General features: G+C 41.7%; 2 protein-coding genes across 2 annotated transcripts in view; both read right to left on the bottom strand.

Annotated features, from left to right (window-relative positions):
- LOC124015174 (E3 ubiquitin-protein ligase SMURF2) overlaps positions 1–11,981 on the bottom strand; it is a 51,820-nt gene extending 39,839 nt beyond the window's left edge. Inside the window, exon 1 of the mRNA XM_046330179.1 lies at positions 11,606–11,981. Coding sequence (XP_046186135.1) covers positions 11,606–11,657 — 52 coding nt within the window. The 5' untranslated portion in view covers positions 11,658–11,981. The remainder of the gene's footprint in view (positions 1–11,605) is intronic.
- A 326-nt stretch (positions 11,982–12,307) lies between these two features.
- On the bottom strand, positions 12,308–15,411 carry LOC124015175 (importin subunit alpha-1-like). The gene is made up of 11 exons (XM_046330180.1): positions 15,377–15,411; positions 15,074–15,193; positions 14,819–14,959; positions 14,563–14,651; positions 14,191–14,456; positions 13,991–14,085; positions 13,518–13,781; positions 13,138–13,371; positions 12,868–13,050; positions 12,605–12,754; positions 12,308–12,520 (listed from the first exon to the last, which is right to left on the bottom strand). The coding sequence occupies exons 2-11, from the start codon at positions 15,137–15,139 to the stop codon at positions 12,431–12,433; spliced, it is 1,578 nt and encodes a 525-aa protein (XP_046186136.1). The 5' UTR covers positions 15,140–15,193; positions 15,377–15,411; the 3' UTR covers positions 12,308–12,430.
- Positions 15,412–24,014: the final 8,603 nt, after the last annotated feature.

Below are 24,014 nucleotides of genomic sequence, written 5' to 3'. Positions count from 1 at the left end.
CATATCATGAATAGTGATGAGTGAGAAAGTTAGAGGCACAAATATCATACCCCTAAGTCATGTTAACCTCACACCATTACAATAACTGGGGAGGTTAGTTATGTTTGGGGGGGGTTTGATATTTGTGCATCTAACGTTCGCACCCATCATTACTCACGATTCATTCCGGATTGAAACTTCACTGTATGATGAAATCCTGGTTGAGAATGAAAAGACTGAAAGAATGAACAACGAAACAACAGAGCATGTGAGTGAAAGAAATAGGTTTTGATTATGTTTTTCTGGTAATGGGGACATATGTAAATGCAAAGAAAATAACTTTTTGGTCAGTGTGTGTGTGTGTGTGTGTGTAACCTTTAACTAGGCAAGTCAGTTAAGAACAAATTCTTATTTACAATGACGGCCTACCCTGGCCAAACCTGGACGACGCTGGGCCAATTGTGCGCCGCCCTATGAGACTCCCAATCACGGCTGGATGTGATACAGCCTGGATTCGAACCAGGGACTGTAGTGACGCCTCTTGCACTGAGATGCAGTGCCTTAGACCGCTGTGTCTGTGTGTGTTAACTATACTAGAATGCTTAAAGGCCGCTAAAATGTAAAATATTGGTTATCGGTATCGGGTTTTTTGGCAAGGAAAATATTGGATATCGGTATTGGCTAATAATATCGGCGCATCCCTAGTAATCATTGTATCATCCATATTAATGTAAGTGCTTAGAAACATTCTTATTTACAATAAAAGTGACTCCAAAATGACACAATACATTATTTACCATATATTTATCGTAGGCACAAAATCATCTGAAACACAACCAAACCAAACAGCAAATGTCTCCAACAAATCTGTAGTCATAAACTTGATGTAGTCATTGTGTGCTATGAATATGGGACCAAATACTTAAGTTTTTACTACTTTAATATACATAAGTGAATTAGTCCCAATACTTTCGGTCCCTTAAAATGTACAAAAAGTGCTGTAATCTCATTGTATAATTTCAAATCCAAAGTGTTGGGAGTAGAGAGCCAAAACAACAAAAAATGTCACTGTCCCAATACTTCTGGAGCTTACTGTATGTGGCGCTGACAGACATTGAGCTCCATGATTAAAAACCATGAGTGAATAGCATAATGTGCAGGTGTCTACCATAAACAGCTTTTACTGGGTGTTTTGAAGTGTGTAACACGTGTCTACGCACCATTGTGTCATGTCTGTCCCAGCTTTAGCACCATTGTGTCATGTTTGTCCGAGCTTTAGCAATTGAGGGACGTGGGCAGAGTTGTGCCATGCTGCTATAATGAGATCATTCCAAGTCTGGGAAGCTCTGATTAGTGTGCAGGGAGACATGGTTAATAAGGAGGCACGGCCAAAACATTGAGAACTTATTTCTTGCTCTTGCTTAGAGAAGGGCTATGACCACTTATATGACAGCCACGTTTAAAAGCGCCCTGAACTTTTTGGGGCGTAAGATGTAGCCTAGTGCATTACACTTTAGTCACCTGTAGCCCCTCCCCTGATGAGTCAGACCAGGGCTGTAATTACACCTCCCATCTGAATGATAATGAACATTGAAACCTTGACCTCATGCTCTAGACTTGACTGGCTGGAGTGTCTGCGGCCTATGATACAGCTAAACCACAATGAATCATCAGGCCATTGTAGCGATTGTTTTAATGGAGCAGTCCTGGATGGGGAAGGTACTTTCATAATGATTGTCCACCTAGCAAGCCACAACTTATTAAGCAGACAGTTACACAATAACTGGGTCAATCTCGCAAACAAGGCACCGAGTTAAAAAGCCCGAAATCTGACACTGAGAGTCCCTCTTATTTCTACAAGGATAAGGTTACAGAACTCATTCTGGAGAGTCCCAATAACTCTAGGACTATGGAATGAGTTGAAGGCTGTGCAATCATGTTGAGAGTAGTCCCTGTAATAACAGCGTTAACGGGGTCCTCTCAACGAGACCGTGTATGCAGTCATTTTAAAAGAAAGATACATAGCCATCCTTAAGACAGTCAAACAGAAGAAAATACTTGCTGAATTAAGTGTAATTCTATTTTAAAAAGGAGAAGGGGCATAATGTTTTGACTTTCTAACTAGCCAACTACCGGACATGACAGTCTTCAGAAATAGACATTTTTAGACAGTCATCCTCTTTGCTCACGTGCACAAATCATTTACAGAAAGCCTTGGCATATTTGCTCAACTTTAGTGGAAATGCATTAGAAATGTGATCTGGTGTGAATATAAACATCTCGTGATGTATCTCCTCAGAGGACCAAGGGCTCAACGGCAGGCTGGGCACAGACAGATGCTTTGTGTCAGCTGTGAGCGCCTTGCGGTTTTTACACCAAGCATCCCATAACACTGGTAACTTAGAGACCCCTATCTGCTCAAGGTTAGAGAGGTATGGGTTAATCACATCAATCCAGGTTTACAGCAGAGCCCAGGAACATTCTAGGTACCCCACCACCTTTTCCTGGAAACAAGTCTGGATATCTAGTGTAGAGGTCGACCAATTTAATTATGGCCGATTTCAAGTTTTCATAACAATCGGTAATTGGCCTTTTTGGATGCCAATTATGGCCGATTAGATTGCAATCCACGAGGAGACTGCATTGCAGGCTGACCGCCTGTTACGTGAGCAAAGCATCAAAAGTACCTTGTGGCTGTAAGGAGCCATGGTAAGTTGCTAGCTAGCATTAAACTTATCTCATAAAAAAACTATCAATCTTCACAATCACTGGTTAACTACACATGGTTTATGATATTACTAGTTTATATGATAATACTTATTTTCCACCATAATTTGCAAATAAATTCATTAAAAATCCTACAATGTGATTTTCTGGATTTTTCTCTCTCATTTTGTCTGTCATAGTTGAAGTGTACCTATGATTAAAATTACAGGCCTCTCTCATCTTTTTAAGTGGGAGAACTTGCACAATTGGTGGCTGACTAAATACTTTTTTTGCCCCACTGTATATATATTTTATTTACCTTGTCAGCACGGGGATTCGATCTGACAACCTTTCAGTTATAAGTCCAACGCACTAGGCTACCTGCCGACCCATGTCTTATGTGGATTCATAGACATGTCTGAAGTCAGGCTTTTGTCTGGATCAAAAAAAGGCTTAGGTGGTGTGAGTGGCTGCGGGCATGGCAGGGTGCGCGGTCGGCTCAGCAATTTAAAAAACAAAATAATAGAGGCCCACCCATCTTGCTGGTGTAGAGAAGATTAACATTTTTAAGCCAATTTCCTGCGATTCAAAAAACAAAAATCGCAATATAGTTGAGATACATTTTTGCAGTTTTAAAGCGAATTTGCTGCAAATCTATACATTTTGCCATGGCTAATGCTGTGCTCTTTTACTCAAACATAATACAATATATACTGCTATATTCATTGTTTTTGGAATTTTCAATTCTCCCTGACTGTTGACTTTTTATTTTTGTGATTGTTAGTTCTCAAAGATAAATTATGAAAAAAAGATATAAAAATATATTAACACATTAAAAGGCTCTGCCAGATTAACACATCAGTCCTTTGAAGGCGCCCATTCAACCACCCAGGAGGATTACCATTCAAGTCGGAGAAAACTTCCACTGTTCGCTCGGCACCCAGACGGCGTCTTCCTTGGGAAGCTGACAGAGGGGCTTCTTCGGAGCGGTGGTGTGAAAAGCAGATATGTCAGTGTGTAAATAGGAAACTGGAGTGGAGAATGGTCAAAATGGACAACCCTGAGGCAGAGCAGGTGTGAAGAGTGTTTCCTCTGTCCGACAGTAAGGTGGAGGGGCGCTTGTAAATAATGTCAGCCGCTGCCTGGAGAGCACTAATCATCAGAGAGGGGCTGGCTGCAGATGTTCTGTCGACTGACACTCACGCTCAGCACCTGCTTATCATTAGATGCCCTCTGGTTTCACAAAGAACATCTACAGAGGCAAGACAGAGCGGAGTATAGACAGACGGGTTGGTTGACAACGTCGAAACAATGAAGCACTCACATCTAAGAGGCAAAAGGCTGTGTTCAAATCAAATCAAATAAAATTTATTTATATAGCCCTTCGTACATCAGCTGATATCTCAAAGTGCTGTACAGAAACCCAGCCTAAAACCCCAAACAGCAAACAATGCAGGTGTAAAAGCACGGTGGCTAGGAAAAACTCCCTAGAAAGGCCAAAACCTAGGAAGAAACCTAGAGAGGAACCGGGCTATGTTATGATTCTGAATGGTCAGATGGCAGCTTCTTGCCATTGCTGTAGCTGTGGGGAATCATAGGTAGCTGTTTCAGCAAGTTGTCTTGTTTTGACTTATGTCACTGCTATGCCAACATAGCTCAAATTCGCTAGCTAGCTAATCAACAACTGTAACGATTAGAGGTCGACCGATTAATCAGAATGGCCGATTAATTCCGGCCGATTTCAAGTTTTGTTTTCATAACAATCGGAAATCAGTATTTTTGGACACTGATTTTGCGGCTAAAACCCCCCCACCTTTATTTAATCTTTATTTAACTAGGCAAGTCAGTTAAGAACATTAAGAACACCTTATTTTCAATGACGGCCTAGGAACGGTGGCTTAACTGCCTTGTTCAGGGGCACAACGATAGAGTTTCACCATGTCAGCTCGGGAGATCCAATCTTGCAACCTTACAGTTAACTAGTCCAACGCAATAACGACCTGCCTCTCTCTCGTTGCACTCCACACTGCATGTTACGCGAATGCAGTAAGCCAAGGTAAGTTGCTAGCTAGCAATAACTACAACCTAAAACTTTTTACCTGGGAATATTGAAGACTTATGTTAAAAAAGGAACCACCAGCTTTCATATGTTCTCATGTTCTGAGCAAGGAACTTAAACGTTAGATTTCTTACATAGCACATATTGCACTTTTACTTTCTTCTCCAACACTTTATTTTTGCATTATTTAAAACAAATTGAACATGTTTCATTATTTATTTGAGGCTAAATTAATTTTATTGATGTATTATATTAAGTTAAAATAAGTGTTCATTCAGTATTGTTGTAATTGTCATTATTACAAATACAAAAACAACAACAACAAAAAAATCGGCCGATTAATCGGTATCGGCTTTTTGGTTCTCCAAAAATGGGTATTGGTGTTGAAAAATCATAATCGGTCAACCTCTAGTAACGATGCATTTGAGAGACACCAGTGCTTATTGGGCAAATGTATTTATGTTCTCAATAAACATTAAGATGAAATGGTTTACATGTTGTCAATAATCCTTTGTTTGTAAGCCAACCCCATCTGTGCTGCACCAAAGTTGTGCAGACATCTGTTTGTTTGGTAAACAAACCACCTGTCTATAGGAAGGGGAATGTGAGGTGGTCTGTGCATTTAGTTTCTAAATGAGACTAGGAAACTATAATCCATTAACGCGACTTGAATGGAATGTATTGAGTCAGTGAGATAAGCGCACAAACACACACACCAACCTTTGCCAGCATTAAGTTCAATAAAGAACTCTGAATTTGGGAAAACAATCCACCACTGAAGATAATTGTAAGGGTTCTCTTCCTCCTCTTCTGAGGAGGAGTAGCGAGAAGGATCGGAGGACCAATGCGCAGCGTGGTAAGTGTCCATAATGTTTTTTAATAAAGACAATAGAACACTCGAACAAAACAACAAATGATGACGTGAATATACAAAACCGAAATCAGTACCGTGTGGACCAAACACTCACACGGAAAACAAACACCCACAACCCAAAAGTGAAACCCAGGCTACCTAAGTATGATTCTCAATCAGGGACAACAATTGACAGCTGCCTCTGATTGAGAACCATACTAGGCCGAACTCAAAAACCAACATAGAAAAACAAACATAAACTGCCTACTCAACTCATACTAAAACAAAGATATAATAACAGAACTAAGGTCAGAACATGACAATAATAAAGCTCCGTCTGATGGCCCACTCTATGCTCGGCCTAGCTGGGAGCACCACTCTCCTAAGGTCCACCACCGACTGATTGCTCAAACACATCGCACTGTAGAGAGGACAGCCCTCATAATCCACCCAGCAATCTGAGCAAAACATGAGGACCAACCGAAAGTCCTGCTGCGTAATAGGACTGCAATTCTTCACTTTATTAATACTATGAACCTCAAAGGGAGTTTCTCTTGTCTGCTCCCCACCTGTCAGGGGTGACATTTGGACAAGTGTTAGTCTGTAAAGAGCTTCCTCTCCGATGCTGCCCACTCCGCCTCTACATCTGGCCTCGGCTCCGTTGCTGGCAGTGGTTTGGGAGTGTGACCGCAGAAGCCTTTGTCCTCGTTGAAGAGCAGCTGAACCAACAGGAAAGCCAACCCCAGTCAATTCATTTATGGAAAAATTGCAATTATCGGAGCACCCTCGGCGGGGGAAGGAAAACATTTACAAATGACGCGCAATAATTGCTATTGTTTTGTTTTCCTTTTCTTTAAGCAAAATGTGGAACTGTTCTGCAGTTCTGTAATGGAGTAGCAAAGTCAACAGTTCCCCACATGTACCTAATCATTGTGTATTTACGATGTATCCCGTCTGAACACCCAGATGACCAAAATCACTTCCATACAGGCACTCTGTAAAACGGCTGAGCCTCATGAACGCACCAGGCAGACTTTGCACACATTAAGAACTCTGGATCATTATGTCCTGTGCCTCTGTAGCACCATCTGTGCCCAGCTGCAAGTTTCCCCCCACTACCTAACATGTTAACCCAATCGGTAGACTAAGGACTACAGAGAATGGATCCTTCAATCAGATTTGTACAGCGAGAGAATGTTTAGGCTCGCAACCTATTGTCAAAGGAATCGTTTGGGGCTGCTTTGATTTAAATGAGACAAGTGCATCTGTGTTCTTTCAACAGCCCATTTTATAAGAGCCCAGAGAGGTAGCTAGCAACTATAATCGACTAAATAAAACGTAGACCTTTCAATAGGTAAACCTGACAAAGCTGCAGCTTTGTTCAATGCTGTCCTCAATAGTAGCTGGTTCCCAGTCAAAAGAAAGATCCAAAAGCACTGACGGAGTCAGAGAGAAACCCAGCGCCACACGACAGCTTTCTCTCTCACTGGGGGTGGGGGTGACACGCGCTTAGGACTGGGAGGGAAGCAGTTTACAGTCGGAAAGAACAGGACTGAGTGACTCACAGAAAGAAAGAGGGGGGATGCTTTTGTGGAGAATGATAGACAATCTCATAGAGTCAGTTCTTCCCTCTTTCCTGTGCATGGCAAAACCCAGAAGAGTAATATGCATGTTAAACAAATAGAGTTGAATCAACTAACAAAGGGTCAGACAATAAAACTAAGAACAGTTGGCCCTTACATATATTTTTTTAGAACCTATTACTAAGCGTTTCATTTTACTGATGCTATGGAGATCTCTTAATCAATGTCTGTGCTGTTCAAATCTGTTGGCGTGTGAGGCGAATTCAGCTCTCGGCTACAAACAGCTGGGGATCAGAAGCCTCAGTGTTAAAATGGAGGGATCACTTCTCCCTTCCACAGCTTCTTTGTTCAAATTACTTTATGGGAGACAGATAAGTTAGCATGTGCTGTGTCCTGACAAATTTATGGCTGTTTGGAATGGATACCATTTGGTCATGAACCATGTTTGAGTAATACAATTTAGAGCTGATCAGATAAGGTGCTCCGCATTGAGACATATTTTAACACTGTAATTTATTACTTACCAGATCATGTATTGTGCCATTAACCATGTTTGTGTGACATAATTTAAGAATGATCAGCTGTAGAGCACAATGGAAACCTGTCTTGTGTATTCAAGGGGCAATTCTCACCACAAGTGTTAGTTTTAGCGGCTTGCTTGCCATATTTTTCCAGTTTAAAAGCTGGCAACCGTCTGCAACATCTGGTTCGAATAGATGGGGGTATGTCAGTAAGGAGAAGCTCAGAGGAACGCAAACAGCGACAAGACTGCTCACATGTAACAACTCATCATTCAGGGTTTACCCAATAACAAACTCGTCAACAGCAATGTGTCCAAGTCAACTACATCTAACAAGCTGCTATTATCAATTCACGGCTCATGCTCAGACCTTCATCACTTATACAAACTCACCTATCAGTAAGTAAACACATTAGATTTTCACAATCATGTCATCTTATCATGCCCAAATAATGATGATTTCGTTTATACAATATTTGACAGATGGAGAATGGAGAAAGATGGAGAACAAGCTATGAAAGAAAAATATTGGAGTTTTGGCAAAGGTACAGCCAACTAGAGCAAAAATAATATTGCGATATTGTCCAAACAATATATCGTCAAAAATAAAATCCCGATATGTAACAGCAAGGCCGATTAATTAGGGAGTTTTCAAGTGTTCATAACAATCGGTAATCGCCATTTTTGGATGTCGATTATGGCCGATTACTTTGCACTCCATGAGGAGACTGCGTGGCAGGCTGACCACCTGTTACAGGAGTGCAGCAAGGAGCGGTTGTTACTAGCTAGCATTAAACTTATCTTATATAAAAGAAACAATCAATCTTAACATAATCACTAGTTAACTACACATGGTTGATGATATTACGTTTATCTAGCTTGTCCTGTGTTGCATATAATCAATGTGGTGCCCGTTTATTTATCATCGAATCACAGCCTACTTCGCCAAACGGGTGATGATTTTACAAGCGCATTCACGAAAAAGCACAGTCGTTGCATCAATGTGTACCTAACCATAAACATCCATGCCTTTCTTAAAATCAATACACAAGCACATTAACCTACATATTTAGTTAATATTGCCTGCTAACATGAATTTCTTTTAACTAGGGAAATTGTGTCACTTCTCTTTCGTTCTTTGAAAGCAGAGTCATGGTATATGCAGCAGTTTGGGCCGCCTGGCTCGTTGCGAACTGTGTGAAGACCATTTCTTCCTAACAAAGACCGGAATTAATTTGCCATAATTTTACATAATTATGACATAACATTGAAGGTTGTGCAATTGAAGGTTGTTCGATAAAATACAGAACGGTCCCATATTTCACTGAAAGAATAAACGTTTTCGAAATTATAGTTTCCAGATTTGACCATATCAATGACCAAAGGCTCGTATTTCTGTGTGTTTATTATATAATTAAGTCTATGATTTGATATTTGATAGAGCAGTCTGAGTGGTGGTAGGCAGCAGCAGGCTGGTAAGCATTCATTCAAACAGCACTTTCCTGCGTTTCCCAGCAGCTCTTTGCTGTGCTTCAAGCATTGTGCTGTTTATGACTTCAAGCCTATCAACTCCTGAGATTAGGCTGGCATTACTAAAGTACTTATTAGAACATCCAATAGTCAAAGGTATATGAAATAAAAATGGTATAGAGAGAAATAGTCCTATAATAACTACAACCTAAAACTTATTAGAAATCGGAATATTGAAGACTCATGTTAAAAGGAACCACCAGCTTTCATATGTTCTGAAGGAACTCAAACGTTAGTTCTTTTACATGGCATATATTGTACTTTCACTTTCTTCTCCAAAACTGCATTTTTGCATTATTTAAACGTTTCATTATTTATTTGAGACTACATTTTTAATGTATTATATTAAGTTAAAATAGTGTTCATTCAGTATTGTTGTAATTGTCATCACCACCAACTAAATCAGTATCGTTTTTTTTGGTCCTCCAATAAGCGGTATCGGCGTTGAAACATAATCAGTCGACCTCTACTATCAACCCCCCCCCCCCCCCCCCAATCACAAATGGGTAGTCAGGTAAGGAGGACATACCACCACGGCACTGACTCCCTAAACAACATCCTTCCCTGCCCAGAGCGAGTCCAGCTGTGGGGGAACATATGGTTAATGCTGTACAATTTTACAAAGCCTAAGTCTAAAGAGACCTTCCCTGGGGAGACGATGGCAGAAGAAGAAAAACACTTCAGTCCAACCAACAGACATGTGGAAGACAGGCAGAAAAGCGAATATGAAAGTAGTTAAGTGAGAAAATACACATTTTGTGTAAAGTCAGGAAAAGAGGTCCATGTGATCATACTCCTTGTTTTTGACAGGGAATTCACATTCTTACTATTTCTCCAAGACACCAATGTAGTCAATCTCTAAGTGGAAAGACAGACTAATTCACAATGGGCAATTTACAAAGTTCAAGAAAAAAAGTGACAGAAAAGTGTTGCACATGATTGACCAATATTTAGTTCGGACAAACAAAAGACACCGAAATCTGTCTTAAGTTCAGGATATTACTTTGGAAACATTTCAATGGGGCAATCTAGTTCTAACTTGGTTACCCCACCAGTAGAATTTGTGCCAAAAAGTTCACTTTTGGACAAACTCACAGGTTGTCAGAACTCTCAATGTGCTTTAATTTCCATGCTTAAAGCTGCGTTTACAATGCAGCCGAACTCTGATCTTTTCGCTAATTGATCTTTTGAGCAATAATATTTTACCAAAAGATTGGGCAAAAGATCCGAATTGGGCTTCCTGTGTAAATGTGGCCTCTGTAGCACAGGTGATTTAAGCAACACCATTGAAAGTAATCTATTTTCCCCATCAGGCAGATCTCTCACTTCAGTCCAGAGACCCCTGCACTACACTCATTTCTATCAGGAACAGCACTAGCTTAAATATTTCATTTGGCTCTTCCTGGTAAATGGAAAGGCCTGGAATTTGACTCAGCCCTGATCCTGGAAGTACATCAAACACCACTGCTGTCATCCCCCTCTCCCAGTCAAAACAATGTCCTCTCATGTAAACGTTTCACTGTTTGTGTTGAAATAGTACAAACCAAGGAGTAACCCAGAGAGTGCGTTGAGGCCCTGTTTACATCACAGCCACAGTATTCTGGGGGGGGGGGGGGGTGATTGATCCCCACTTTGCAGGATGTGGACTGTCTGGGAGATATACTGCGTTTACACTGACAGCACCATTCATCTTTTTCCACAACCCCCCTCCCCAGCAATAATTGTGCAAAAGATCGGAATTGGTCCCCCTGTGTAAACGCAGCCATATTCTCCATTTAGTCGCCATCTAGATGCTTCAATTATACAGATTGTGTGGTAGCTATGGCATTGTTTTATTAGCTAGATTAATAGCAAGGAATACAGTCATGCGGGACAGTGACATTTTTGGCAATTAATGAGAATGGTTACCCACATGAAAATTATATGCATAGTTTAAAAATTAAAGAGTAATGAACCCAGTTCTTACAAAATTATAACGTTATTTAATTTCTTTAGCAAATAAACTATTTCTTAACTAGCAGCAATCACAGGCGGATTACTTTTGTTTTGCCTGTGCTAACGTTATTAGCTGGTTAGCCAACATTAGAAGCCAACGTTAACAAGCTAGCTGTTTAATTCAGCACGCGTTATAAATCATATTTCTGAAACGTTTCCAAGTGATCTACCTGTGTCGCTTAGTTTGTTTAATGTGCCACATACATAAAGTGCCCTACTCGAAATAATCAAGTGCGCCCAAACTTTTAAACTACAGCAAGCACACGTTTGTCCTACAAACTAACGTCGTTAGCTGGGCTAGCAACACACAATAAACTAGCTATAGTAGCTAGGTCGCGCTAAGTAGCCACATTTGTGGGACAACATTCAACGTCTCTTACCTGTTAAACGCAGTTTAACTGGACCATTTCGCCGAACTCCTTGGTTAGACATCTTGCTTCCAGCTTAATAGTTTAGACTAACCAGTTTCAAACCGAAGTAACAATAAATGGAGCGAAGGCATTGTTGCCCGGATGTAGACATCACTGCTGCCATCATGATCACACAATCGCTGTCGCGCACATACAAACTATTACTAGATCGGATGCCGCAGAGTGCATTTGATTTTGCAAGAGTATTTAGTCATCGGGGTTCTGGATGACTAATTATTTTAGAGTAAGCAAGCGAACCGAGCTCACACTTCACATCTTCAGCGCGCTTCAGCTTCGGACGGATTGGAATTCAGTCCTCCTCTCAGCCAGACGAGAGTTGAACTGTTGAGCTCGTGCGCCCTACAGTGCAGAGCCCACTTCAGGGAGGCTAGTAAGTAAATGACCAATGACGACATGGGGATGGAAAGAAGCTGCCTGTAGGACTTGGCTGAAACTTTAATGATCGGATGCCAAAGACAGAAAATACAGCTTTGTCATACAAGTGACATTTTGGGTTACTAGTTTTTTTTGGGCTCTGACAGTCCAGATACCGTAGCAAAAACCGTGTGTCTTTGCATTTAGTTCTTAAAGAAACAAGAGGGTGGAAGCTATAAAGATTTATATTGGAAGTCAATGCATTGCTAATCCACCCAAACCAAGAAATTACAACAGTTGACATTTAAATTTTTTATTTACAGACATTTATAAAACATATGTACATTTCAGACAATGGAAGTCCATTATTGGAGGACAAACAGTGGCAGTATACAGTAGAGATTAAAGGAAAAGTGGTATTTAGAAGTTGAAAGTGCTTTGGTCCTCACTGATCTGGAATGCATATCCATCAGTTGTCAATTCTGGAGCAACACATTGGTCTTCCTCTTCCTAGAAAACAGAACATTTGAGGCAAAGGAAACATACCATCTATAATAGGACAGGTTCAATTAGTCACCATTACACAATGCTCACCTCGCCAGAGAAATATTTCTCAATCAGGTTGAGGGAGGCCTTGTAGACTAGCTCATTCTCATGGGACTGCAGAGCTTCAATCTTGTCTAGCCCACCACATTCCTCAATTATCATGCACAGCCTTTCTGCTTCACCAATCTTATCTCCAGCCTGATGGACAAAACAAGTTAAGAATAAATGTCAACCGAATCTTGCAGTTACAAGGTACAAATGCCTACGCCGGTAATAAGATTAACTATTTCTTGGCGAGAAGGTCCACTTACCAGGAAAATGTTGGTGATGGCATCCAAGATGACAAGGATGGTTTTGCTATCCTTTGTTGAGAGTAGATTCAACAAAGGCTCCAGCACATTGGCTTGAACAAGGTACACAACCTGTTCAACTGTGCCCCCACTGGTAAAGTTGGTTATTGCCCAAACTGCCTCTTTCTGAGTCTTGTAGTCACCCTGTATAGAAAAGCAGGTGAGGAATAAGCATCGTAAAAAATAAAACTAATTATACAATATTTTGCTACAGAAAACAAACCTACATACCTTGCGTAGGACATCTACCATGAGAGGAACCAGGCCAGCATTGATGATATCCTGGATCTGAGAGTCGCTCCCTGCAGTGATGTTGGACAGGGTCCAGGAGGCCTCCTTCTGGATGTTACTCTTGTGGTGGCGAAGCAGGCCAGGAAACATTGAGAGGGCCCCAGCGTTCAGCACAGCCTGAGTCTGCTCATCAGTGCCAGTCACCATATTGCCAATGGCACGCAGTGAAGGAGTCTGAAGGAGACAGGTCAAAGACAGTGGGCACTTGGGTGAAAAAAAAGACAGTACCATAGATGTTGAAATGTATAAATATGGTGACTACTTCATCATTGTACATGACAGCCCACCACCTCTGCACAATAACTAGACTGGGCACATACCACAACAGCGATCTCCCCAGAGCCAAGCAGCTGCACCAGGCGGGAGATCAGGCCAGTCTGCACCACCACCTCAATGCGCTCATCGGGCCCGTCGGTAAGATAGGACAATGCCCAGCAGGTGTCTGCCAGCACCTCCTTATCATCATAGTGCAGCAGACGCACCAGAGTGGGCATGATCTGCTGCACGGCTGCCAGAGGTGGAGACGGGTTCTTGTTGCGGCACAAGTTTGACAACGTCCAGGTGATGTTCCTCAGGTAGCCAGACTGCAGAGAAAGACAAAGAAATATTTGAGGTGTTCATTAATATAGTTACAGCACCTCCCAGTGGCCAGTGAGGAAAGTAATGTGGGGCAAGGAGTTTTCAAATAACACGACTGATACTTTGTAGCATGTCATAAACAAGTCAAGTGATTGCTTATGAATGGTTGCCAAGGATCACCACATTGAGAGTACTAGGCACTAAGAACACTTACAGAGAACAAAGAGAGCTCAGGGACAGCGAGCAGACTAAGCAGGGGGGCCACAGCTCCATGCTTGATGACCTGGTCTCTGTAGACCGACCCATCACCTAACAGAATAAAGCAAGGACGCAAGGTTAGGGGTGGGAGATCACTTATGCAGTTTAGGGCTCTATACACTGACGAGATGCTGTAACAAAAAAGGAATGCTTTACCTGCAATGTTACCCAAAGCCCAGACAGCCTGCTCGCTGATGTGTGGGTGGGGAGACAAGACAAGCCTGATGAAGGCTGGAATGGCTCCGCCCTCCACAACAGCACTGGTCTGGTCAGATGTTCCAGATGCAATGTTGGTTAGAGCCCAGGCAGCCTCAAACTGGATAGGGGGTGACTCCAAACACAAGAATGCAACTAACTTAGGAATCAGCCCAGCACTGATGATGTGGTCAATGGGAGGATGTCTCTCACGGGATAGCAACTTCCTGTAATGAGAACAATTGAACAAGCAACGAATCATGATCATGGTAGCCAACACTTAAAAATAAGATAAACAGGATATCCCAAACAGTTTTACATGGATTACTTTACCTTGCAGCCTGCGTAGCATTGAGCTGGGCATCAAGGTTGTTACTGTTCACACCAGCAAGAATCTCCTCCACGGTCCACTGTCGAGTGGCCTGTAAATTAAGACAGGTTGTTACCATTGGAACCATTTTACTAGGCAAGTCAGTTAAGAACAAATTCTTATTTTACGGCCTTCCCCGGCCAAGCCATCCCCTAATCCGGATGACGCTGGGCCAATTGTGCGCCACTGGAATTGTATAGACAGGCATAACAAACTCACTTGACAGTTTTGACTTTTCTCTTGAAGTGGGGAAGTTGCCTCGTCGACCAAAGTAGTGACATTTCTTCTTTTGAAAATCTGATCGTCCTTCTTTGCCTTGCGAAGTTCAACGTTCACTTCTACTCTCCTGCGTCTAAGTTCCTGCAAAGTGATAAACAACCATCATTGACTATGCCTAGCCAGATTCATTTAGCTAGCAAGGCATGAACACGTTTGAAATGAAACATTGAAAAATGTGCCATGAATGTCACTTACAGTTGCATCTTTTCCCTTATTCTTGAACTTGTCCAGACGGACACCGTTCTCGTTGCCAGCAGACATTTTTGGGCAAATTGATAAATGCTCGAAGTTTGATAAATTTTTTTTTTGGAACACCTAAACGAAATGCAACAATTAGCTTTATAATACGAATTTCTAGCTAGGATCCAAGAACACGTTTTTGCCTTTTATATAAAGTTATATCAGTCACAAGTGACCAGGAAGAGTGGCGAGCAAAACCCATCAACAAAGTAAAGCAGTAACATATAGAAGTATATCGCATATTTGCCAAGCACTTACCCGGTCCTTCTTCAAAAATTCTAGCTAATGCATTTGCACAGACCTTTAAATTCCTGCCACAAAGCTCCCTGATTGGTCTGTTCGATTAAAAGCATCACCCTATTGGACTGTTTTGAAAAATCACAGGGTGCTCTGGAAATGTTGTCAGTAGAGACCTATCGCGAGATTTCAGTACTCCCATGCCCTCATAATACAATTTGTGTCATATCAGAAACAATTTTTCCAAACAAGTTCATGTTGGAACAGTTGCTTTTTTTGTTATTAAATATAACCATTCAAAATGTGTTTTCTGCTTAGGTCTGTGTGTGTAAAACAATATTTAAATCTGATGCAATTTAAGGAGTGGTTTTAAACCGTTTAGAAGATACGCTTAAAATCAGAGAACCCAGACATCCAAAAATCTGTTAAAATATATGGATAAACATTACACTGACTATATTGTATCATGACCAATAATCAACATCATCCTCTGAATATAGCATTTACATGTGCTTCCGTATATGCATACAATTTAGACATGAATACCTGGAACTGGGGATAAAGGGTCACTGGACTCCCATCTGGTCATACCAGTCCTATTAATGGAAATTCAAATTATATAGATGCAGTTAGTTGATGAGATCATAAGGTCTTACCCATAACTTCCAATTAAATAATGTACAGCGCATTTTGTTACGTTATAGCTTTATTCTAAAATTGATTAAATCTTTCTTTTTTTTCTCATTAATCCACACACAATACCACATGACAAAGCAAAACAGGTTTGTAGACATTTTTGCATATTTATTACAAATAAAAAACAGAAATACCTTATTTACATAAGTATTCAGACCCTTTGCTGTGAGAATCAATATTGAGCTTAGGTGTATCCTGTTTCCGTTGATCATCCTTGAGATGTTTCTACAACTTGGTGTCCACCTGTGGTAAATTCAATTGATTGGACATGATTTGGAAAAGGCACACACTTGTCTATATAAGTTCCCACAGTTGACAGTGCATGTCAGAGCAAAAACCAAGCCATGAGGTTGAAGGAATTGTCTGTTGAGCGCTGGGGACAGAATTGCGTCGAGGCACAGATCTGGGGAAAGGTACCTAAAAATATCTGCAGCATTGAAGGTCCACAAGAACAGTGGCCTTCATCATTCTTAAATGGAAGAAGTTTGGAACCACCAAGACTCTTCCTAGAGCTGGCTGCTCGGCCAAACGGAGCAATTTGGGGAGAAGGGCCTTGGTCACGGAGGTGACCAAGAACCCGATGGTCACTCTGACAGGGCTCCAGAGTTTCTTTTCGGAGGGAGAACCTTCCAGAAGGACAACCATATCTGTAGCACTCCACCAATCAGGCCTTTATGGTAGAGAGTGGCCAGATGGAAGCCACTCCTCAGTAAAGGGCACATGACAGACCGCTTGGAGTAGCACCTAAAGGACTCTGACCATGAGAAACAAGATTCTCTGGTCTGATGAAACCAAGATTGAACTCTTTCCCCTGAATGCCAAGCGTCACATCTGGAGGAAACCTGGCACCATCCCTACGGTGAAGCATGGTGGTGGCAGCATCATGCTGTGGGGATGTTTTTCAGCGGCAGGGACTGGGAGACTAGTCAGGATCGAGGGAAAGAACAGAGAGATCCTTGATTGAGTGCTCTGGAGCAGGTTCTTAGACTGAGGCAAAGGTTCACCTTCCAACTGGATGACTCTAAGCACACAGACAAGACAACGCAGGAGTGGCTCTGAATGTCCTTGAGTGGCCCAGCCAGAGCTCGGACTTTAACCCAATCGAACATCTATCTTCAGAGCTTGTGCTGCTAGGCGACCTAAACTGGAACATGCTTAACACCACAGCCATCCGACAATCTAAACTTGATGCCCTCAATCTCACACAAATTATCAATGAACCTACCAGGTATCTCCCCAAAGCCTTAAACACAGGCACCCTCATAGATATCATCCTAACCAACTTGCCCTCTAAATACACCTCTGCAGTCTTCAACCAAGATCTCAGCCTCATTGCCTGCATCCGTAATGGGTCAGCGGTCAAACGACCTCCACTCATCACTGTAAAACGCTCCCTGAAACACTTCAGCGAGCAGGCCTTTCTAATCAACCTGTCCGGGGTATCCTGGAAGGATATTGATCTCATCCCGTCAGTAGAGGATGCCTGGATATTTTTTTTAAATGCCTTCCTAACCATCTTAAATAAACATGCCCCATTCAAGAAATTTAGAACCAGGAACAGATATAGCCCTTGGTTCTCCCCAGACCTGACTTCCCTTAACCAACACAAAAACATCCTATGGCGTTCTGCATGAGCATCGAACAGCCCCTGTTATATGCAGCTGTTCAGGGAAGCTAGAAACCATTATACACAGGCAGTTAGAAAAGCCAAGGCAAGCTTTTTCAAGCAGAAATTTGCTTCCTGCAACACTAACTCAAAAAAGTTCTGGGACACTGTAAAGTCCATGGAGAATAAGAACACCTCCTCCCAGCTGCCCACTGCACTGAAGATAGGAAACACTGTCACCACTGATAAATCCACCATAATTGAGAATTTCAATAAGCATTTTTCTATGGCTGGCCATGCTTTCCACCTGGCAACTCCTACACCGGTCAACAGCACTGCACCCCGCACAGCAACTCGACCAAGCCTTCCCCATTTCTCCTTCTCCCAAATCCGTTCAGCTGATGTTCTGAAAGAGCTGCAAAATCTGGACCCCTACAAATCAGCCGGGCTAGACAATCTGGACCCTTTCTTTCTAAAATTATCTGCAGAAATGGTTGCCACCCCTATTACTAGCTTGTTCAACCTCTCTTTCGTGTCGTCTGAGATTCCCAAAGATTGGAAAGCAGCTGCGGTCATCCCCCTCTTCAAAGGGGGGGGGGCACTCTTGACCCAAACTGCTACAGACCTATATCTATCCTACCATGCCTTTCTAAGGTCTTCGAAAGCCAAGTCAACAAACAGATTACCGACCATTTCGAATCTCACCATACCTTCTCTGCTATGCAATCTGGTTTCAGAGCTGGTCATGGGTTCCCCCCTGCCACGCTCAAGGTCCTAAACGATATCTTAACCGCCATCGATAAGAAACATTACTGTGCAGCCGTATTCATTGATCTGGCCAAGGATGTTGACTCTGTCAATCACCACATCCTCATTGGCAGACTCGACAGCCTTGGTTTCTCAAATGATTGCCTCGCCTGGTTCACCAACTACTTCTCTGATAGAGTTCAGTGTGTCAAATCGGAGGGTCTGCTGTCCGGACCTCTGGCAGTCTCTATGGGGGTGCCACAGGGTTCAATTCTTGGACCGACTCTCTTCTCTGTATACATCAATGAGGTCGCTCTTGCTGCTGGTGAGTCTCTGATCCACCTCCACGTAGACGACACCATTCTGTATACTTCTGGCCCTTCTTTGGACACGGTGTTAACAACCCTCCAGGCAAGCTTCAATGCCATACAACTCTCCTTCCATGGCCTCCAATTGCTCTTAAATACAAGTAAAACTAAATGCATGCTCCCGATCGCTACCTGCACCTGCCCGCCTATCCAACATCACTAGTCTGGACGGCTCTGACGTGGACAACTTCAAATACTTAGGTGTCTGGTTAAACTGTAAACTCTCCTTCCAGACCCATATCAAACATCTCCAATCCAAAGTTAAATCTAGAATTGGCTTCCTATTTCGCAACAAAGCATCCTTCACTCATGCTGCCAAACATACCCTTGTAAAACTGACCATCCTACGAATCTTCAACTTTGGCGATGTCATTTACAAAATAGCCTCCAATACCCTACTCAACAAATTGGATGCAGTCTATCACAGTGCAATCCGTTTTGTCACCAAAGCCCCATATACTACCCACCATTGCGACCTGTACACTCTCATTGGCTGGCCCTCGCTTCATACTCGTCGCTAAACCCACTGGCTCCATGTCATCTACAAGACCCTGCTAGGTAAAGTCCCCCCTTTTCTCAGCTCGCTGGTCACCATAGCATCTCCCACCTGTAGCACACGCTCCAGCAGGTATATCTCTCTAGTCACCCCCAAAACCAATTCTTTCTTTGGCCGCCTCTCCTTCCAGTTCTCTGCTGCCAATGACTGGAACGAACTACAAACATCTCTGAAACTGGAAACACTTATCTCCCTCACTAGCTTTAAGCACCAACTGTCAGAGCAGCTCACAGATTACTGCACCTGTACATAGCCCACCTATAATTTAGCCCAAACAACTACCTCTTTCCCTACTGTATTTAATTAATTAATTTTGCTCCTTTGCACCCCATTATTTTTATTTCTACTTTGCACATTCTTCCACTGCAAATCTACCATTCCAGTGTTTTACTTGCAATATAGTATTTACTTTGCCACCATGGCCTTTTTTTGCCTTTACCTCCCTTATCTCACCTCATTTGCTCACATCGTATATAGACTTGTTTGTACTGTATTGTTGACTGTATGTTTGTTTTACTCCATGTGTAACTCTGTGTCGTATGTGTCGAACTGCTTTGCTTTATCTTGGCCAGGTCGCAATTGTAAATGAGAACTTGTTCTCAACTTGCCAACCTGGTTAAATAAAGGTGAAATAAATCAAATAAATACATCTCTGGAGACCTGAAAATAGCTGTGCAGCGACGCCACCCCATCCAACCTGACAGAGCTCGAGGATCTCCAGAAACTCCCCAAATACAGGTGTGCCAAGCTAGAAGCGTCATACCCAAGAGCCAAGGTTGTAATCGCTGCCAAAAGGTGCTTCAAAAAGGACTGAGAAAGGGTCTGAATACTTATGTAAATGGGGATTATTATTTTTCTTTATACATTTATTAAAATTCCTAACAATCTGTTTTTACCTTGTCATTATGGGGTATTGTGTGTCGAGGGGAAACAACTATTTAATTCATTTTAGATTTAGGCTGTAATGTGGAAAAAGTGAAGGGGGCCTGAATACTTTGAATGTACTGTAAATGCTTTAGGGAAAAATATTTTCATATAGCTAAAGCAATTTATTTCACAAAAGCACATGCCAACACTTTCAGTAGTGGAAGAGAGCTCAGTGTTCTCCATTTATTATGTTTCATATACATCAATCTCTTCAGCTGTAATACAAAAACAAAAATTCAAAATCTGACAAGTTTTACAAAGAGGGCAGGATACCTTCAAATGCATTGTGTTTTTATCCTTAGCAGTGTCATTACTGCTGGGCAATTAATACCAAATACTTTATTCCATTCAGCATAGCTTGACTGAAACTCAAACTGTTAGTGTCCAGAAAGCCAGTCGGTCCAAACTCAAGCAAGTCCTTCCCAATGAGATGTATCTTTCACGCCACCTCTAATAAAGTGATTGAAAGGGTATAGACACACCTAAGTATCCCTGTGCAATCTGATACACTGAGTGCAACTCAGCTCAACATTTTTCAACATTCAAACAGGCGTCAAATGTTTTTTTATTTTTTATGGGCATGGCCATGGAAGCGTAAGCTTTTCTTAATTTCTTCAACTGGCTAGAGGGGTAACAAAGAATCAAATAAAGAAGAAGGAACAAGGAAACGTGAGATCTCCAAAGAAAGTATTTTCTTCAAGGTAACCTTTTTCAGAAATGCCTTTATTCAAACCCTCCATTTTAACCCCTTGTCAAATGTCCATGTGGCAGAGGTGGGCAGGCAGCAGCTCCACCTGACAGTTGTGTGGGAGCAGCGCTGCTGGTCTTACAGGGAGAGTCTTCCTTTGGGGGCTGCGTAGTGGGGCCAGATGGAGGGAGAGGAGTGGAGGTCACAAAGCACAGGAGCCAGGTCCCAACATGGATTAATTGTTCAGAATTTAACCCAATTCTCGCAGAGTGCATTTTTTTGTTGTGGTATATACTAAGAGGTCGAAGTCTGTAGTTTGTTGTTATGAGACCTATAGAATGTGGAAAAGGGGAACAGTTGAGAACCTTTAAACATTTTTATGAATAGTTTAAACATACTGACATGAACAAAAAAACAAAACAATGATACAAAAAATGGATGCCATGGGGTCAGGAAGCAGCCATGTTGGTCTAATTCATTGGGAATGACTTAGTCAATGAAAATGGTGCTTCACGTCTACATCCTGAGGTACCTTCATGCAGTAAGGCATGGGGTCCAATATAGTTAAGCCGTGACATTTTATTTATTATTTTAAGTCTATATAAATTCCTCTGACCATAGGCTCGCTTTGTTTTAACCATAAAATAATCCTTCACAAAAGGATTAAAAACCATACAATATCAATCTTATTTTTTTTATCACTAAATTTAAAACATCCAAATAATAAATCAACCAGTAGTTAAGCTATAATTTACCTACAAAACCTGTGCAGTATATTAAAATCATGCCCATTCATTACGAATGCATGATATTTAAATCAGCTGAAAGAAGGCCATTAATAAGAGAGGAACTTAATTTGATAAATATATAATAATAAAATATACAGCTTTACATGTGGTCCCAAATGTTGTTTTTATATCTCCCTCTCCAAGAATAACTAACTACTAATAAAAAATGCATTTCTGGGTGAAGCTTATTTACACATTTCTAAGTAAAAGCTTCCCTGACACTTATCTTGCTGATAATTGATGCGATCTTAAATGGTAAAATTACCAAAATAATAGAGAAAAAGCATATCCCTTGATAACTTGATTTGTAAGTGTCAACATGGCCGCCATTTTGTGATTGTCACAGAAGGCATTTTGGGAATTTGGCTTCTATACTTGCAAATGTACTTTTATGCATGGTTTGTTTCACTGATAGAACACTTGTGTGTGTTTGTGTGTTTATTTCTTTAAATCTTAAATAATCACACAGAATTTCCACTGTTTATGAAACAGCAAGTTCCATGATTCACTACTAGAGACCCCAGCATCCAGCTCAGACTCCAGCTATAACGTCAGACTTATGACATCACAATCTGCAAGAAAGAGAGAATGAGTGGCATAAATCAAATGCATGCGGTACAGGTGAAAGAGACACAATGCAAGGTGATGCATGACATAGAGATGGAACAAACATTAATGAAGCTCTACTGAAAACTATTGCAGGGAGGAAGTCTGAGCTGAAGTCAGCCCTGTAGGCTTTGGTAAGACTCTGCATCCCACAAACCACAGCCAGGTCTGTGGGGAAGACCACAGCCAAAGTCAGGCTACTACAACACAAACGGACATGCCCAAAGAGTGCATGAGGCTAACTAACATGACACGGATGCATGGTTTAATGAAAAAGAAAAGATTAAAAAGGGTGTTCTTGGGAAATTCTCAAAAGCAGATTCAATCAAAGTCACATGGAGTGTCATGAACATTATATGACTGACAAGCCATTACCCATGCCCTAACGTCAGATGAGACCATGGAAAGCAGAGGAGCATGACGGAGGGAGTCTTTTCTAACAGGAGAATTAATGACAGGGCCTCTGAAGAGCCTTGGGAGTCATGAGAGCTCTGAACTTACCTGCTAGCTTTGAAACCTTTGAGCTTCTGTACAAAGAATGACTCCAGAACTTCGGCACACTGAAAGAAGGGGGAGTCGTTGGGGTTGTAGTAGCGGCAGTTGTCAAAGACTTTGGTCATGTCCGCCACAAACTCAGTGAGCTTGTTGTAATACCGTTTCTGTAATTTGTCTTCCATTGTGGAGAGGTCTGGGGATGAAACATAGGTAAAGGTAAACATAGCAAAGGTAAATGTGTTGGTCAATGTGTTGGTCAATGATTATATTTTCTAAACTATCAACATAAACACTAGCCAAGTACACATTTTGTGTCTACTTTCCAACACATTCCAGATTAATGTTTTTTCTCACAAGCATTTCGCTACACTCGCATTAATATCTGCTAACCATGTGTATGTGACCAAAATTTTTTGATGTGAAATAATAGCGACAGTCAATGACATTACAGTGATTTAGAGATCTGCCCTTACCCATCGGTTCCTTTATAACGCCATAATAATCAGGAGCATCGTTGGGATCTACTGGTTCAAGGAACGGCCACGCCATTTTGTGAGCCTGTTAACAGAACAATAGATGTTTCACTAGATTTACAACAGTGAGGTATACTGAAGTATGTTGAGAATGTAGTGCCCCAGATTTACAACAGTGAGGTATACTGAAGTATGTTGAGAATGTAGTGCCCCATATTTACAACAGTGAGGTATACTGAAGTATGTTGAGAATGTAGTGCCCCAGATTTACAACAGTGAGGTATACTGAAGTATGTTGAGAATGTAGTGCCCCAGATTTACAACAGTGAGGTATACTGAAGTATGTTGAGAATGTAGTGCCCCTGACCAGAACACTGGTCCTGCAATGCAACGTTGTTTCATTTAATAATTTCATTTATTCAAGACAGGGTACATGATGTGACTCCCAACTCTGGCCATATCCATATCAAATGCATTATCAGTAGAGACACTGAAGAGGAGACCACAGGCTTTCATACCTGTAAGGAGCGCAGGATTCTTCTTAAGCCCTCGTAGTCCTTGTCGGTTAACGGTGTGAGGACGGTCATGGCGTCCTCCGTGGATTGACACTGCGGGCACACGTACTCGTCTATGTGGGTGGCCTCGCTCTGCAGAATGCCCACACAGCGCCCGTGGTACCAGTTCTGGCAACGGTCGCAGCCAATGTAAA

Source organism: Oncorhynchus gorbuscha, linkage group LG26 (genome assembly GCF_021184085.1).
Source record: "Oncorhynchus gorbuscha isolate QuinsamMale2020 ecotype Even-year linkage group LG26, OgorEven_v1.0, whole genome shotgun sequence".
Taxonomy (NCBI): Eukaryota; Metazoa; Chordata; class Actinopteri; order Salmoniformes; family Salmonidae; genus Oncorhynchus; species Oncorhynchus gorbuscha.
This window is presented reverse-complemented; position numbering and strand designations above follow the sequence as displayed.

Excerpts from the sequence above, each read along its gene's own strand:
- LOC124015175 (XM_046330180.1), bottom strand. The coding sequence starts at position 15,139 with ATGTCTGCTGGCAACGAGAACGGTGTCCGTCTGGACAAGTTCAAGAAT. Across the intron at positions 14,457-14,562 it reads AATGCTACGCAGGCTGCAAG|GAAGTTGCTATCCCGTGAGA; the intron begins GTAAAGTAATCC and ends TTCTCATTACAG. Across the intron at positions 13,782-13,990 it reads CTGAGCTCTCTTTGTTCTCT|TCTGGCTACCTGAGGAACAT; the intron begins GTAAGTGTTCTT and ends CTTTCTCTGCAG.